General features: G+C 45.2%; 1 protein-coding gene across 3 annotated transcripts in view; it reads left to right on the top strand.

The window, feature by feature from the left end:
- Positions 1-16,164, top strand: part of SOBP (sine oculis binding protein homolog) — a 204,583-nt gene that overhangs the window by 10,495 nt on the left and 177,924 nt on the right. For all 3 annotated transcript variants that reach the window (XM_075554702.1, XM_075554700.1, XM_075554701.1), the window contains exons 2-3: positions 4,430-4,568; positions 6,783-6,968. In XM_075554702.1, the coding sequence (XP_075410817.1) occupies positions 4,430-4,568; positions 6,783-6,968 (325 nt within the window). The remainder of the gene's footprint in view (positions 1-4,429; positions 4,569-6,782; positions 6,969-16,164) is intronic.

The following is a 16,164-nucleotide window of genomic DNA, read 5'->3' as shown; positions in this document are numbered from 1 at the left end:
GGGTTAGGTATCAGAAGTAAAAGCAATGAGTCAGGTGCGATGTCAAAAAGCTGTTAGATGAGGAGATGAAATCCGAGTTGTGAATGTTGTGCCCCCACTTTTCCAACAACACAAGTAATTAAGGAGAGTCGATGATGAAACCCCAAAGCAGATGAAGACGTCGTCATGCAGATGGAAGCCCTGGTTGGCAATCTTGTTATATGGGACACTTACATCCTATAGCACGCTTTGTTTTGTTGTCAACCTTTGATTGGTCCAGTGATTCCAAATTGGAATCACTGGGATTAAAATAGAAAGAATCTACAATTGAATGAATCCTGGTATGAGAACCAGATCTATATGTAAGTTCTGATTTTGCTGGGTGAGACTCTTTCCTGTCCTGTAGCTTGATGCTCTGATTGTGTGTGTGTGTGTGTGTGTGTGTGTGTGTGTTTGTGACATGAAGTGTTGGTTGTGGAAATCCAGTGCCTAGCAGAGAGGGTCTTTGACGGGAACCAGAGCGTCAGCAGAGCCGAGAGCCCTGTAAGTGCTATACAAGTGCTAGACATTATCGTTGTAGTTAGAGTGACCTATTTTCCAAACCCAAATTGGACCACATGGTATGAGAAAGGATTTTTGTGCCACTTCCAAGGGCGAGAGGCTGTCTGCAAAATGCAACTCAGATGCCAAAATATTGAAATTTCTGGCACATTTTGTTGGGTATGGGAGCAACGATAAAATATTTGAAATAATGGCTGTTCAGTGACATTCATGATGTGTGATCGTTATAATTATGACATTTCTTTCCAAAAGGTATTTCATTTCTCATATAAGTAGAAGTTCTTTGATTGCACAGAATCTTAGAGCTGCAAGGGACTTTAAGAGACTTTCTGCTTTAGTCCCTTAAGTCTCTGAGGCAAATCTTGGTGCCCATTTCCTACAGATTTGTGGGGAAGCAAGTTTCACACCCTCCCTTTAGAACGGGAGTTTGTCTTAATGTCGTTAAACAGAGCCATCTGAGCAATCTCTGCGTTATAAATCTTGATTTTTCCACCTGCATGAACAAAAACACAGACAAGAAACTTCCATAGGAAAGGGAGTCCTTCTTTTAAATAGAAAACAGTCAAGGAGAAGAATACAGAAAAAAAGGTTGAAAAAAATAATGATTGGAATCTCTACCAGAGGTCTCAAACATTAACCCATTTTCTTAGAATGTATTTCTTAGCTAGTCATGACAAAAAATCCATTTCATATGCTTTGGTTTACTACAAAAATGAGCTGGTATGAAATCTGACATCAAACCCAGACTTTACGTAGCCGATGAAAAAAAATTAGCTTCGATATTCCCAGAGGTTCTTTGGTTTCTGAATACAATGGTCTCTCTCCACCAGCGCTGCAAGCTGACTCCACTGCATCCCTGTGTAGGGCTTAGGAGGTTGTTTCATGGGAACAAGGAGCTTCCCCATCTTTCGCCCTCAGGGCAGCTGGTGGGCTGGGACGGACACCTCGTGGTTAGCAGGCTAGTGCTTGCTTCTCAATAGCTGATGTGACGGAAGTTCCTTTCTTTCCACCCCCTGCATTCACACAAGACACCTTGCCCTTGATTTTCTTTCTTTCATCCAGTTCAGCGGTTCTCAGCCTGTGAGCCTCGATCTCTTTGGGGGTCACCTAAGACCATCAGAAAACACATATTTCTGAAGTTCTTAGGAACCGAGACAGCGATCCTCCATCCGTCTCTCCAGGCGGGTCTGCCCACATGCAGATACGCCCACGTACTAGTAAATGAAGACTGTTACCTGTGCTACACCATGCTTCAAGACAAAATTTCATTTATTTGTAGTTAGGAAGAAATATTTCACAAGATACAATTTCATATTGTTTATGTTATTAATTACTATGCTTTAATTATCTTCAACTTGTAACAGTAAAAATACATCCTTCATATCAGATATTTACATGACAATTCATAGCAGTAGCAAAATGACAGTGATGAAGTAGCCATGAAGATAATTTTTGGTTGGGGGTCACATGAGGAACTGCATTAAAGGGTCTCGGCATTAGGAAGGTTGAGAACCACTGATCTAGTGCCTCCTCTCAGGAAAGATTTGAGATGTATGGCTTAAAATTTTGTCAACCTTCTCTGGATCTGCAGTCATAGCTCAAAACTCTAAAATGTTTATCTTTATTTTCAATGGCCAGGAAGGGAATGTTTTCAGAGTTTATGTTCACTGACATGTGTAGTAACTGGACAATCGGGGAGAGATCTAGTTCATATCGGTCCTTCTGTGCTGTGTCAGCACACACCAGGAATGAAAAATGGCGCCCTTAAGATAACCAAATCATAAGAATTTGGTGTGAATGGTAATCCTTTGAGGTTTCTGGTTTGTTTGGCTTTGTTCTCTTTCACCCAAATGGCCCGGGGTTCTTGATGCCATCCCTGGGATCGCTTCTGAAAGGTTGGCTGCATTTGCAGCTTATTCAAACACACAGGTCTATATTCTGGGCTGGTGGCTGGTTGCATGAAGTATGCAGCTCCAGCCTTCATAGCAATTCAGGGGTTAAGCTGAGAGTGGCATCTGATGCAATGGTCTACAAAAGTGGAGGTGCTGGCCCGAGCCACTGTGCAAAAGGTTTTCTGTCCTGCTGGCACAGTTCTCTGACAGACTGGGGTCAGTGACACACAGACCCATACGATGACTTGAACTTGGCTCTTCATGCTGTTGGGCATTGGGTTTTCGGTGCACGATGTAAGCCTCAGCCTTGGAGATTTCTGCTGCCAGCCTTCTGAGGGAGGACCTCCATCTGGGAGCTCAGGGACTGTCATCCTGTCATCTGGGAGCTCAGAGACTATTGGGCGCTCAGCTCAGTGGGAGAAATGGGATGCTAGGGGAGACTAACATTACAGGGGTCTCGCTTAATGGAGTCAACAGTGTTTAGACCCATCCTCCTCAGTGGTATTCCAAAGTCGCCAAGCTTATTATTGGTATCGATCATATCATCTTTGTGCGTTCATGAGAAGAATGTCTACTTAACGTGGGCATGGCCAGCCGTCAGAGAGGATAAATGCCTCAGTCTGTCTGACTGTTGGCCTTGTGGATGGTAACGCCGGATCAATCTGGCTCAAGAGTTATATTTTAATTACTGGTGCACTATACCATCACAGATTGACCTAGTCGGAGTTCTATGCTTAAGTGGGTATTAAAGCAGGGGAGGAAAAAAAATGCAGCATCTTGTGGGTGGTTTGAAATGCCAAGTTTGTTTTTGTGAAGTCAGTCGTGTAACCGCTTTTCTTTTCTATGCAACCCCTGCTGAACTCTGAAGCGGAGAATGCAGGAAAACGCGGAAGGCACACACAGAGACTGGGCACTCTCTGGCTTAGTCTTTGGGCTTTGTGTCACGTGTGTAAAGGATGCATCCCAGTGTAATTCAGGAATGGCAGCTTCTAAGGAGAGGACTAAATGATTCGGAGCCCCAGGGAAGGTTAGGATCTGTAGTTCTTCTAGCTCTACCTAGGAGGCGCTGCTTGCCTCACCAGGTGGAGACTCTAAGGCACACAAGAGCATGGACATCATTTATGTATTTCTTGTTTCCAGACCCAGCAGTTGCTGCATTAATCGCCATGCATCAATATTACAAGCTTTACATATGACCAACGACATCCATTCTTTTGAAGCTCTGATAATCAGAACGACAGCAACCATCCCCGTCCCTCTCCGCTGAGTGTTTGTAGTTTACAAATGGTTTCACACGCCATCCCAGCCACCTTAAAGTTATGTGGGACCTTTATGGGGCTTGGTAGAAATAAGTCCAGTGGACCTTTGATTTCATGGTGAAAGACTGTCGTGAATGAAGTTGGTAAAGGAAGAATACGCTTGCAAAGGGGGAAATTCAAACGGGAGGCCTTGTCGTCTGCACAGCTTGCTGCATGGTTGTAGGTGGCAATTGAGAAATTCTCTCTTTGTTGAGATGTTGCCGTGTCTCAGACGACAGTCATGATAAGGAGCAGCACTTGAATCAGAATGCAACTCTAATTTAAATTAACTGGAGACACTCAAAAAAGGTTGATGCATTGCTTTTATTAAAAACAAAACAAACAACCCTTTCTTCTCAGCTGTTTGTAAACTGTACTTTTCAATATTTTCACCAAAGTGTGGGCTTTCTACCTTGTAGAAAAGATGCTAAAATATGGCTATTTGTAAGAAAACTGACACATAGGCTTTTCTTATGATCTTTAAATTGCAAACTCCTGAAAGCCTGTTGTAATTCAAGGCATCCCCCTGAGATTTAAATGCGTTCCAGTTTTTGAACGTGATTTGAAAAATGAATACGGGTACAGGGGAGGTGGGGCCGGGCTGGCAGTGCCTAGGATAGGGCACAGAGAATTGGAGTTATGTGTTCATTTTGAATAGTTATTGGTTATACAATTAAGTGGGCTACGCTTCTATTTCAGAACTTTGCAGAAAACACCATGAACGAACTCCTTGGCTGGTATGGCTACGATAAGGTTGAACTGAAAGATGGAGAAGACATTGAATTTAGGAGCTACCCTACAGATGGGGAGAGCCGGCAGCACATTTCTGTTCTCAAAGGTAATGACATTTAATGTCCCTTTGTTCATTCAAAGGAAGATTAACTATCTCAACCTGCCAGAATTGAGTTGCTTTGGGACTCATTTTGTTGATTATGCCAATAGTTGATTTAAATGCACATCCCCAGTAGCGCTTTCCCATAAGCAGAATTCCACAGAATGTCAGGGCACAACATAAACAATCACAGATGCAGCCTAGCCTCCTTCCAGCAGTGCGAGAGCTGGACAAGGGCTTGGAGGCTCTGGGCACACATAGTTAGAGAAAGGGGCAGTGTTGGGGTTTATTTGCCCGAGTCCTTTGGTACCTCACCAATGGTTGGTTCTGGGGCTTTCTGGTGAATGAAATATGAGGTTTAGATGAGTATTTCCTAGAGCGGGCCATACCCCCAACTCGAGTGGTGGTGGAGGTGGTGGTGGTGGTGGTGGTGCTGCTGCTGCTGGTGGTGCTGGTGGGGGGGGTGTGTGTGCACTGGATTGACCCGGGGGGCTGCAAAAAGTAGACACCTACATTTTATCCTGAATTATGGGCTACCGCACAAACATTTCTAATTGCCAGTGGGGCATTTCTCAAAGAGGGGTGGTAGGCCAAATTAGTGTGGGAACCTGTGGTTTAGATCAGTGGTTCTCAACCTTCCTAATGCCGCAACCCCTTCACACAGTTCCTCATGTTATGGTGACCCCACAACCATAAAATTATTTTTGTTGCTACTTCATCACTGTCATTTTTCTACTGTTATGAATCTGGGGACCCCTGTAAAGGGTGGTTTGACCCCCAAAGGGGTTGCAACCCACAGGTTGACAACTGCTGATTTAGATGATCAGAGCATCCCCTCCCCTCTTCCCCCTCCACCTCAATCTGGAAATTCTGAAGAGAAGCCTATTTCCATTTGTGTTTGAAGTTTTTCCTACCTCCACCCTCCCAGCCCCCCATCAAATCCTTGGAATAGAGTAAGAAGAGGAAGAAATGATAAGTGAATGGTGAGACGCTACCTTAAGTCCAGACACACTTTTCAAAGCCCAGTTCAAGAGTGGACATGACCAAGACTTGACAGAGCTGAACTCATCCCAATTCTGCCAGGGTCTGAAGGGCAGGGCCCTGGCTCATGGGGAACAAATGGTGGGCCTTGATATGGACAGCGATCAGACGGGTCTCGTTTTTAAGGAAAAGCAGAAGAGCGTGTGAAGAAGCAACGCATTCGGGGACCTTCAAGAAGATGAAGTCAGGTCACGTAACGCACAATTATCAGTAAAATGTAGGTAAAACGAATTGTGTGACGTCACGGATAGTTTGGTCATGATGGGCATTCCCGTCCAAATTCCTATTGGCGTCAACCACCCTTTTGGCTTTTTTATTCTCAGTCTCCAAGACAGAGCCTTTTCTTCTTATGAACTACGCAACAAAATGTAAATGAGCTGTCCCGCAGGCCTGTGGAATGGAACGAACGTGACAAATTTTGTGTTAAGCGTGCTATGAAATTGTGCACATCCTGTTATAGAGTTGGTGTCATCAATTTCACTGTAAATGAAAAATGCAAGTCATGGGTTTACGTTCTATAAACTAATAGCTCGTATAATACTTGGTGTAAGCAATCATCGGGCCTCTGAGGATGACAAAAGGAGAGAGGGCCAGGATTGACTCCTGGAGGGCCAGGTGGTTTTCCATAGCTGAGGTGTTATTTTGTCAGTAGTGTAGCCTTCTGCTACTGATACCTTGTGAAACAACTGTTTGCTTTCCAGTCTCGCTGCTTCCTTCCCACCACGCACTTGATGACCCAGAGCTGACAATGACGTGGCACCTTGCTATACTGCTGGAGGGCATGGCGCAGACTTCCCCCCCAGCTCGCTGGAGAGCCAGCCCCCTGGTGCCTGCTATCGATCACTTTGTTCATGGAAAAGGTTAATTGCCTCCCAGTTTTCTCTGGGATTTCACAGTGCTAGAATTCATCACCTGGAGTACAACTGGGATGGTAGCTATCAGAGTGAAATAAATTTCATGGAGTCCATTAGAAGGGTAGGGCAATAAGGCCCATCTCTCTTAAGTCAGTGGATGGTCCTGTGGAATCGTGGTAAAATGTGTTTAAAGGCTTACGAGGACCATATTTGTTTTGCTACATGATCTTTCTTTTTGCTTTAGTTAAGTGGTTGTAAGAAAAGTGGTAGGTCTGCTAAATAGATTCTTTTGTTGTATTGAACATGATTTCTTTTTCTTTTACAGAAAATTCCTTGCCCAAACCCAAATTACCGGAGGACAGTGTTATTTCACCGTACAACATAAGCACAGGCTATTCAGGGCTTGCCACAGGAAATGGACTTGGTGACTCACCTGCAGGGTCAAAGGATCATGGCAGCGTACCCATTATTGTACCTTTAATCCCACCACCTTTCATAAAGCCACCAGCAGGTAAGTCACCATTGGACTGGGCTTTCCAATGATAACGATTCACAGACAGTTGTGGAACTATCTTATCAGAATACTGGTTAATCACTCAAGTTAGTTATGGAAAGGGCTCTCGTAGGACCTTTTTAGATAAGAAATGTTACTGTACATATTATTTAAAGAATGATTGCAGTAGCAGGCACTCTCCCGACCCTACTGCCACAATCCTGGCCATTACGTCAACTTTCAACTGACCACGATCCTGACTTCGACTGCTGGCTGAAAAACAAAGCAAAAAAAAAAAAAAATCCAAACCCAAACTAAAACCCCTTTCCCCTTTATGAAGTGATCCTTTTAATATAAAAAATGGATGAAATAATTTTTAAAAGTTATACGAGGCCTGGGTGGCAAGAAGAAAAAGTAACCATAGATGAACTAGGCGTCGGCGCTGTAAGAACCAGCTCTCCTCTGCTGGGTTTTCTGGGACAAGGGGTGGTGAGAAGGCATGTGGCAAACTTGTTTTCCAATCTGCCTTCCCCTAAATCCTTTCGAGAAACAATGTAGGCCACCCATCTTCTTTGCAGAGTTCTAATTCTTGGAAAGCTCTCGTGGAGCTAGGCTTGTTCCAAATGGACATCTGAGTATCTTCTGCATGAACATGTCATCCGTCCTTGTGCAGTCACAGAGGATTAGATGGCAGTGTAGACGGCAATGGCTCTAGATAGCAATGGCCTGAGCGTGATGGCATGGCAAGCTAGGGTAGAGAGAGGTTTTCTGCAGAGAAAGAACCAAAATAACATTGTATCAAGTTTACTGTGAAATACTGGAATTTTGCTACAATGTTTCATTGCTACACTGGCTACTTTTTCTGGAATTGAACAGGATAAACACTGAGTTTCTATAATAGTATCACACGTGTATTTTAATTAAAAGTGATGGATGTTTTCGGCAATCTTTTTAAACGGTGAACATATTTGTAGATCTGAAATCCTGAGCCTATGTTGTATAGTTTCACCATATTCTAGGTGTTGCTAACATGTTTCACTTGCACGTAGGCCCATCTCTTCTGGCCTGATCTGCATTTTGGCAGAGGTGTACTGCCATATTGAGGTCCTTAGATATATCGTTAAAATCTTCTGCTTGTCAATCTCTCGTGATTGTTCTTGCCTGCTAATGAGAAGGTAATTCGTGTATCAGATTAAGTTTGCCTTTTTCATACTCCATATTCTTAGGACCCCGGCGGTGTAGTCGTTTATGCATTGGGCTTCTAGCAGCAAGGTTGAGGGTTCGAAAGCACAGCCTTTTTGTGGGAGAAAGATGAAGCTTTTGACTCCCATAAAGAGTTAGTAGCCTCGGAAACCCACACGGCAGTTCTACTCTGCTCTGTAAGCCTCACTCTGAGTTGGAATCGACTCAATGGCAGTGAGTCTGGGGACTTTTGAGTATTCTTCGCTGGACTGGTTTGCGGTACAGAAAGGCCCAAGTTGATCTCCGGAGGGCTGAACACATAACATGCGTGGGTGAGTTGAGGACCGGAGGGATGCAGGATTTTGTGTATGTATTAGCTCGTTTTTGAATTTGAGTCCAGCACCTCAGGCGAGCGGTGATGTTGACTAGGAGAATAAGACTCAGAAGAACATGGGCTTAGGATTCAGTACGGGGTCCAACCCAGGTTTTGTCACTCACCAGCTCTGGGAATGTGGGCAAGTTCCTTACGGTTCTCTTCCCTCACATTTCCTCCTCTGTGAGCTAGAGCCAGTGTCAGGTGAGGGTGCTCTGAGATGAGGTGCTGGGAAAGCCCTCGTATGGAACCTGCTCAGGAGAGGCCCTCAGCCAACAGCAGCCCCAGTGTCAGTGTTTTCCATCCTTAGCCTGCCCCAGCGTTACCATGCACATAATTTGTGCATCCAAAGGTGTGCATCCAAATGCAAATTTGCCTCTAAGATTTATTTGAGCAAAGCAAACAGCTTTAGAAATTAGCATAGCTGAGGCTAACATGAGGTGGGCATGCCAAAAAACCTGCCCTGGGGTTTCCTGCTGAGCCAGCCATGTGGAATTCAAGCACACAGCTCCTATTTAACTCTAATTCCACATCAGATCAGGAAATAAATATGCAAAGGGACAGAGGCCAAAAATGGAGCCTTGGAAGTCTTAGACAGAGGGACTCTGAGGAATTAGAGGCCAGAGTAACCAAACACCAGTGGTTTTATGCTGCCTTCCATGACTCTCCAAGGCGCTCATCTGTTAAAAACAAAATGTAGGGGAGGACTTATTTAATTTTTGTGACTGTTCTAAACCCTGCTCTGTCCTTCTCTAGGGTCTGTGTGACAAGACGATAGAGAGTGCTTCTCTCTGTTCAGTCTGGCGGTACAATGGTTACGAGTTTGATTGCAAATCACAAGAAAGCCCGGGCTTTCTACTCCCGTAAAGAGTTACAGATTTGGAAACTCACAGGGGCAGTTATACCCTGTCCTGTAGGTTTGCTATTGACTTGATGACCGTCAGGGCTCTTTTTTGAGAAACCATTAGTCTGTAGGCAAAAGCTTGCAGGAGAGTTAAGTTTGGATTTAGTCGTACTCTTTAAGGCGGATGCTGGCAAACATTCTGTAACGGGCCAGATAGTAGATGTTTTAGGCATTGTGGGCCACATGTGAGCAAATAGGTGTGGCCATTGAAACTTTAGGTATAGAAAAGGCAGCAGACAGGGTTTGGCTTGGGGTCAAGTTTGCTGACCTTGGCTTTAGAGTAAGAGGAGCCAAGGTCTCTTGAAAACACCCACTGTCATCTGGTCCATTCTGACTCACAGCATCCCCGAGAGGGTGTTGGAAACTGTCAATCCTTATGGGCAGATGACCTCCTGTTTCGCTGAAGTGGGCTTGAATCATTGTCCCCGTGGTTAGGAGCGCAGTGTGCACCCCACAGCACACTATGTGACTGTCACTTCTATGAGTCAGGTTGTGGGCTCCGCCAGTGCACGCTGTATCCCAAAGAAGGACATCAGCAAGGGCAGGGACAGAGCGGGCTTTCAGGAGGGGCGAGGACCTCTGCCACCTGGGAGCTGCTCCATGTATGTGTTGAAGAAATAAGTCCTCTCCAAGTTCCCATTGCACATGTGGAAGACCTGCGCGCACGCCTTTCTTGTTCACTGAGAAAACGCTTGTGTCTTGTTGGGTTAGTCCCGCTCTTGATCCCTGACCGTGAAGTGAGGACTCCATTGCTCTTAGTTACTTACATACAAGGGGGCTTCACGTAGTACACCACGTCCACAGCTTAGCCCAAAGCTGCCATCTAGTTCATTTATTCTGCCTTATTTCATTTCTTCCTTTTGCTGAAACTTTTACCAGAGTTGTTCTGTAACAGCTGGTCTAGGCCCGCTTCCGGTCTTCTAGCAGTTGTGGGTTGATCTTGTGTTCCCCAGGGGAAGTAGTGAAGGGCACAGTGGTCAGAAGGCAAAGACCCCTCACTAACCGGCCTGTGAGGCACATAGGGTTGACTGTTTCATGCGACTGGCTGCCTCTTGGAATCAGGACGATGAGGACCATGTGTGAGCTTTAGATTCCTGGAAAGAAACTATGTTGGCGTTCAAATTATTTCTATTGTACTGTAAACTGGCTATGTGAAAATGCTAACATCAGAAGCTTACACTTCTGTTAAGTCCTTTACAGTTTATAACGTTTGTCTGAATTCATTTGATTTCACGTGATCTTTTTGACATCCCTGGAAATTGCATGTTAGCTGGTACATAAAGAATTGAAGCACCAATGCGCCCAGTGGCTTTTTCCAGGTCACACGAATTCTTCGTCCTCTAATCAGAACTAGTCCTAATGTCTGCTGAGCCCTAATTTAATATTCCTTTCTAATGAAATAGAACTTGTTATCCTGTATTTTGCTGTGTTGCGAATCTACATAGCAAAACACATAGCATTCCGATAATTCCCACGTGTCCAGTCCTGTGACCTGGAGAGCATTGCTCACAGGGAGCCACCGTCCTCACCCTCCTCTGCTGAAGTGCTTCTTCCCTGTTGGCATGTGCTTGCTGCCCTCTAAGGTTCCTACCTAATCTTTCACGGAGTTGTCAGTCTGACCTGACCCCCTGTGGAAAGATCTTAAAAGATCACTCCAGACATTTCTGACTAGTTAAGCTAAACGATTATGTGGTTTTAAGAAGACTTCCAGGGATTTTGTTGTTGTTGTTTTAACATTGATAACTCCATGGTTGTTGTTTTTTCTTCTTTTAACTTTAAAATTATGATCTAGGGGAAGGTTTCGAGAGCAGCTACTCAGTTTCCCCATCAACAATTCATGCGCATTTGGTGTCAACTCATCCATTGCAATCCCTTCAATGTCCCTTCCCTTGTTGCATGTCCTCCCTGCTTCCTTTTTCCATTTCTCCTTTCTTCCTCGAGCTCTTAACCCAGGGCAAATGCTGCCTTTTTCTTCTTCTTCAAAGGTTGATCATTCTGGGACAGGGATGAGTCCAGTCCCAGACCTGAAGGGTGAGGACCATAGCCTTGAGGAGCACTCTAGTCTCTATCCAACCGGTATCCACTACCATGGAGTCAGTCCATCCTGAATGACAGTGACCCTTCAATAGCGGATGCGGCAGAGCTTCCCTGTGGGTTTCAGAGGCTGTCAGTCTTGATGGAAGCAGAAAGCCCCATCTTTCTCCTGAGGATTAGTTGGTGGCTTCAAACCGCTGTCGTTGTGGTTAGCAGACCAGTGTGGAGGGCGCTACGCCATCAGAGCTTCATTTGGCCAACACAACTAGTCTTTTTTTATGCTTTTTAGTTTTGTTCCAGACTTTTCTTCTACAGTATCCAGGACCTTCTAGGGTGATCATTCAGAGTGGTTGCTGGTGGGAGCTGGGTCCCTTCTAGTTCCTTTGGGCTCAGGACTGTGGAGGCTGATGTGCGCAGGGTCCATTGGTCCACGTTCCTCACTCTTCTTTCTTCTAGTTAGAGGGAGCCCCGTGGCTGCCCCACCTGAGCCTTGAAGAGCGCCGTTGCTCTGTTTCCCAAGTAGGGTGTAGAACCACTCTTGGAAACTGTGTTATGCCCATAGACCTTGTTCGGGGGATATTTTTGGCTTAAGATATAAAGATGATCTCAGGGCAATCAAACCAAACCAAGCCAAACCAACACACTGCCATAGAGTCAATGCCGACCCAGAGCGACCCTGCAGGACAGGGTTGAACTGGCCCTGTGTCTTCCAAGACTGTAGCTCTTTTCAGGAGTAGAAAGCCCCTTCTTCTCCCCAGGGAGCTGCTGGTGGTTTCAACGCTGATCTTGCACTCTCCGCCCAACATGCAACCAGAGCTCCCCTCGGGGCAATGGTTACAGCCAGTATCCTTTTAATATGCTGTTGTTGCATCCTCACGAGTCCACTCTTACTCAGAGCGCCCCTGTGGGTCAGAGTGGAAGTGTCCCAGGGAGTCCTCAGGCTGTCCTCTCCACAGGCGTGGATCGACAGGCCTTTTTCCCGCAGGAGCAGCTGCTGGTGGGTTCGAACGACCAATCTCTGGGTTCGCAGCTGAGCGCCTTTCCATGTACCTCTGGAACGATTTCATTCTAATAGAACGCTGTCTATTCCACATGTCCCCACAAAACTTGCCTGGGCTGTATCAGAATCTTTATTATTAGAACCAGTGCCTATTAATATACTACTAATCAGATTCCTCAGTGACAGGGGATACAACTGATTTCTACAAAAGGATTATTTAAAAAATTCCACATCCTATGGGAGGTTTGACTAGCTCTTCCTTAAATCTTGGCGTCTGTGTTTGTGTGCCTCTAGGTGACCTGGCAGGGGTGAAACCTCAGCTTGGCTGTAAGGGTTTGCCCTCAGAGATACAGAGGGCTCCTTTGGGTCAGGGACTAGTTACCAAGAATGTGTTCATGTGCTCAGACGGGCCTGCTACTGGCCCCCATCCATGTCTTGGCAGTCCGTGGGCCCAGTGGAACACTCATGGTGGGGACATGGTGATTTCACATGCGCTTGGATTTCCACTCTTCTGTTGCACAGCTGCGTGTAAGAGTGTGGGTGTAGTTTACTGCTGAGCCTGGGGAATTGCTCTCCCGGCCCTGCCCCTGCTCCGATCCAGAGAAAGAGAACTCCCTGTGCTTTAATGACCACCCCTAATTATTGGCCCCACTTTGGCCTCAAATGTTTGATTCCATCTTTGGAGGTTAAGCCGCCCTCCCTTACTCAGAGACAGAATCTGGCCCTGGGTGTAGGTTTTGTGATATCACAATCGTTACTATGGTAATAGACTTGGTATAAACACAGGATAATAGCCTTGCTTTTGCTTTTATTTTATTATTTTTTGAATCCCCAAGCACTGAAAGGATTCACCATGTTCCTTAAATAGGAATCCCAGACCTTTCTGCAGGCACTGGGAGCAAGCATGAGAGAAACCCCAAAGATCTGTTGAATGATGATATTTGGAATTAATGCAAAGTATTGACCAACTCTTTCTTTGAATGAAAACATGCTGTTATCCCTTTAGTTTTTGGATGAATGTGATAATCAATTTCTTGACTAGACTGTAGTCTGAATGGGCAGATAGCATATTGGCAAGAGTTTCGAGAGATAACTTGGGTTAATTATATTGCTCTAGTACTTCTCCCATTGGAGATTTTCACATGACTCAGTCCTTTGGGAATTCATTCTGAGAAGGCTGTGGAGTGAAAGACTGGCAGAGGATTTCAAGAGCTGTAATAGTAAGTCTCCATTCAAAGGGTTATCCATGTCCGCATTCTCCAAGTCTGGTTATTGAAGCAAAGCAGTCAACTTCGATTTTTTTCTGATCGTGGCATATTCATTTCAGCATTTTTTTGCATGTACAACTCAGCGGCCTCCATAATGCTCCTCATGTTGTCCAGCCACCAGCACTATTTCCAGATTTCCCTAGCATCCTTGAGAGTCAGTGCCCCCCAAGCACCTTCCTCCTGACCCTTACTCAAACGAACTCACTGCCATCGAGCTGATGCCAGCTCACAGTGACCCTATAGAACAGGGTGGAACTGTCCCTGTGAGTTTCTGAGAGCCTGTGACCCTAGGGGAGTAGAAAGCCTCGTCTTTCTGCTGAGGAGCTGCTGCTGGTTTCGAACTGCCTGCCTTTCTGATCGTAACCCAGTACAAAACCCCTATGTCACCGGGGCTCCTCCTGACCCTTGGTAACTACTAATAAAAGCTGGTCTCTCTTAACTGGACAGTTCTAGTTTGGTCATGAAAGTGGACTCCTATGCGATGCTATACGCAGCATAATGTTCTCAGGGTTCATCCACGTGGTGGCAGGTAGCCAGACACCATTCCTCTTTATAGCCAGGTAATGTTCCATTGCTCTCGGATGAGCCTCAGCTTGTTCTAAATGAATTTTAAACACATATCTGTTGTAAGTAAAGACCCCATGATTTCTCCTGGGTGCTTCCCAAGAGCAGTAGTACATCCTACTGTTGACCTGACCTTAGCTCTGCGCAGTGGCCAGGCCTTCTTGGGTCTCCTCATCTTGATCTTTGGTCCAAGAAAACAGGCTAGATGGTGGTCCATCTGTGCAGGCATTTTTTTTTTCGTATGTGGCGGCTGCGTGAGAGAGAGAGAAAAGACCTGATGATGTGTTCCTATAAATATTACCACCGAGGAACCACGATGGGGTGCTTAGACTTTGCCACGTGGGTTATTCTGAGTTGCAAACAGATTCAGTAGTACCTGACAGCAAGGGAAATGTCTCAGTCATAGTCCGTGACAATGTTTTGCTTCCCAAGAATTTTTGAAAAAATCGTATAAAACTGTTCATGTGTTTGTTTTTTGTTGTTGTTGTTCATGAGGAAAAGATGAAATACGGCAACTTCTAGTGAAACTTGCACTGAGACGTGTTATAGAAAATACCGTGCAGTTAGTAAATGTTTACATCCAAGTTTTAGGTCCAAGTCTTGGACAGGTTTTCACAGGGGCTTCAAAATTGCTTGCTTTGAGTCCAGAATCCCGCGAGCTCGCGGCACACCCTAAAGGAAGGAAGCACAGGTACGAGAGGAGGGGCTGTACTCCCTTGCTGCATGCACCCATCAGTTTGGACCCAAATGTCTCTTACCTCCGATGGCAAGTGACCTTTAGATGATGCGATGCCCACCCGGGCTCGTGTGTGAGGTGAGAGGTAGGCATGGCCCCATGGCGCACACACGTTTGTGTGCAAGGAGATGAGAGCAGTCTCCGAAGACCACCAGCTGGGCGCCTTGTGTGCAGAAACGCCTTGCCTTCCTTTGAAAGCAGTGACCATTTCTTGTCCTCCAGGATGCTTGGCTTTCAGGGAGCTTTCCAAATCCATGTTCAGTCATAGTCATGGAAATCTGATATGTTTTTTCAGGCAAATATTGAAACTCTTAAGGGGTTATAAGAGCTGGGCTCTAAGGAATCACTAGGTTAACTGAGAATATGGAAACATTCACGTGATCGACTAAGCCCTATGTATATAGCTGAGTAACCCACAGTTAATAAGCATGTTACTTTTTGGCTCTTATAGTTCTTGCTTGGTGCTGTCCTTTGCAGGGAAGTGGGAATCAGAATGTGGTTTGCATTATGATCATTATTTATTTTATCTGTTATTCAATATTCTTGGGGCTTGCATATAAAGGATGTATTCCAAATAGCCATTGAAAAAACAGGGTTTAATCAAAACTGCTTTGCCGTTTATTTACTTGTCCAACTTTTAAAATATGATTATTAAATAAAATTACCTAGAGTTAATGGGATTTGGATGACTGATTGTTTATGCACCAAATACGTTTCTTGAAAAAGAAGAAGTCCATCAACCCCTCAGTTTTCCAGATCCCTTGGGAAAAGTACAGAAGGAATGAGGCGGAAGGGAAGGCAGTGAAGCAGTAAATCCCAGTGACAGTCTGTGTTCATCAGAGCACACGTGATGGGTCAGCCACAGCGTTAATGGATGATCTCGTTCAAGGTTTACAACCTCTCTATGTGGATGCCATCCCTCACCTGGATTTACAGGCGAGGAAACGGAGCTTCCAAACAATTAAGCAACTTGTTGGAGGCCACATAGGCAATTGGTGGCAGGGCTGGTATTGGAACCTAGTCCTTAGTGTCTCCATGAGTAGCTCTGGCGGCAGTTCTACCCTGTCCGTGATGGCAGTGAGTTATTTATTAATTGTCATTATATGTTCATAACTCATCTTCCTAACCACCGGACTATACAAAACCCTTAAGT

Source organism: Tenrec ecaudatus, chromosome 7, assembly GCF_050624435.1.
Source record: "Tenrec ecaudatus isolate mTenEca1 chromosome 7, mTenEca1.hap1, whole genome shotgun sequence".
In the NCBI taxonomy this organism is placed as follows: Eukaryota; Metazoa; Chordata; class Mammalia; order Afrosoricida; family Tenrecidae; genus Tenrec; species Tenrec ecaudatus.
Note: the sequence above shows the minus strand (reverse complement) of the source record. Positions and strands in the feature narration are given on the sequence as shown.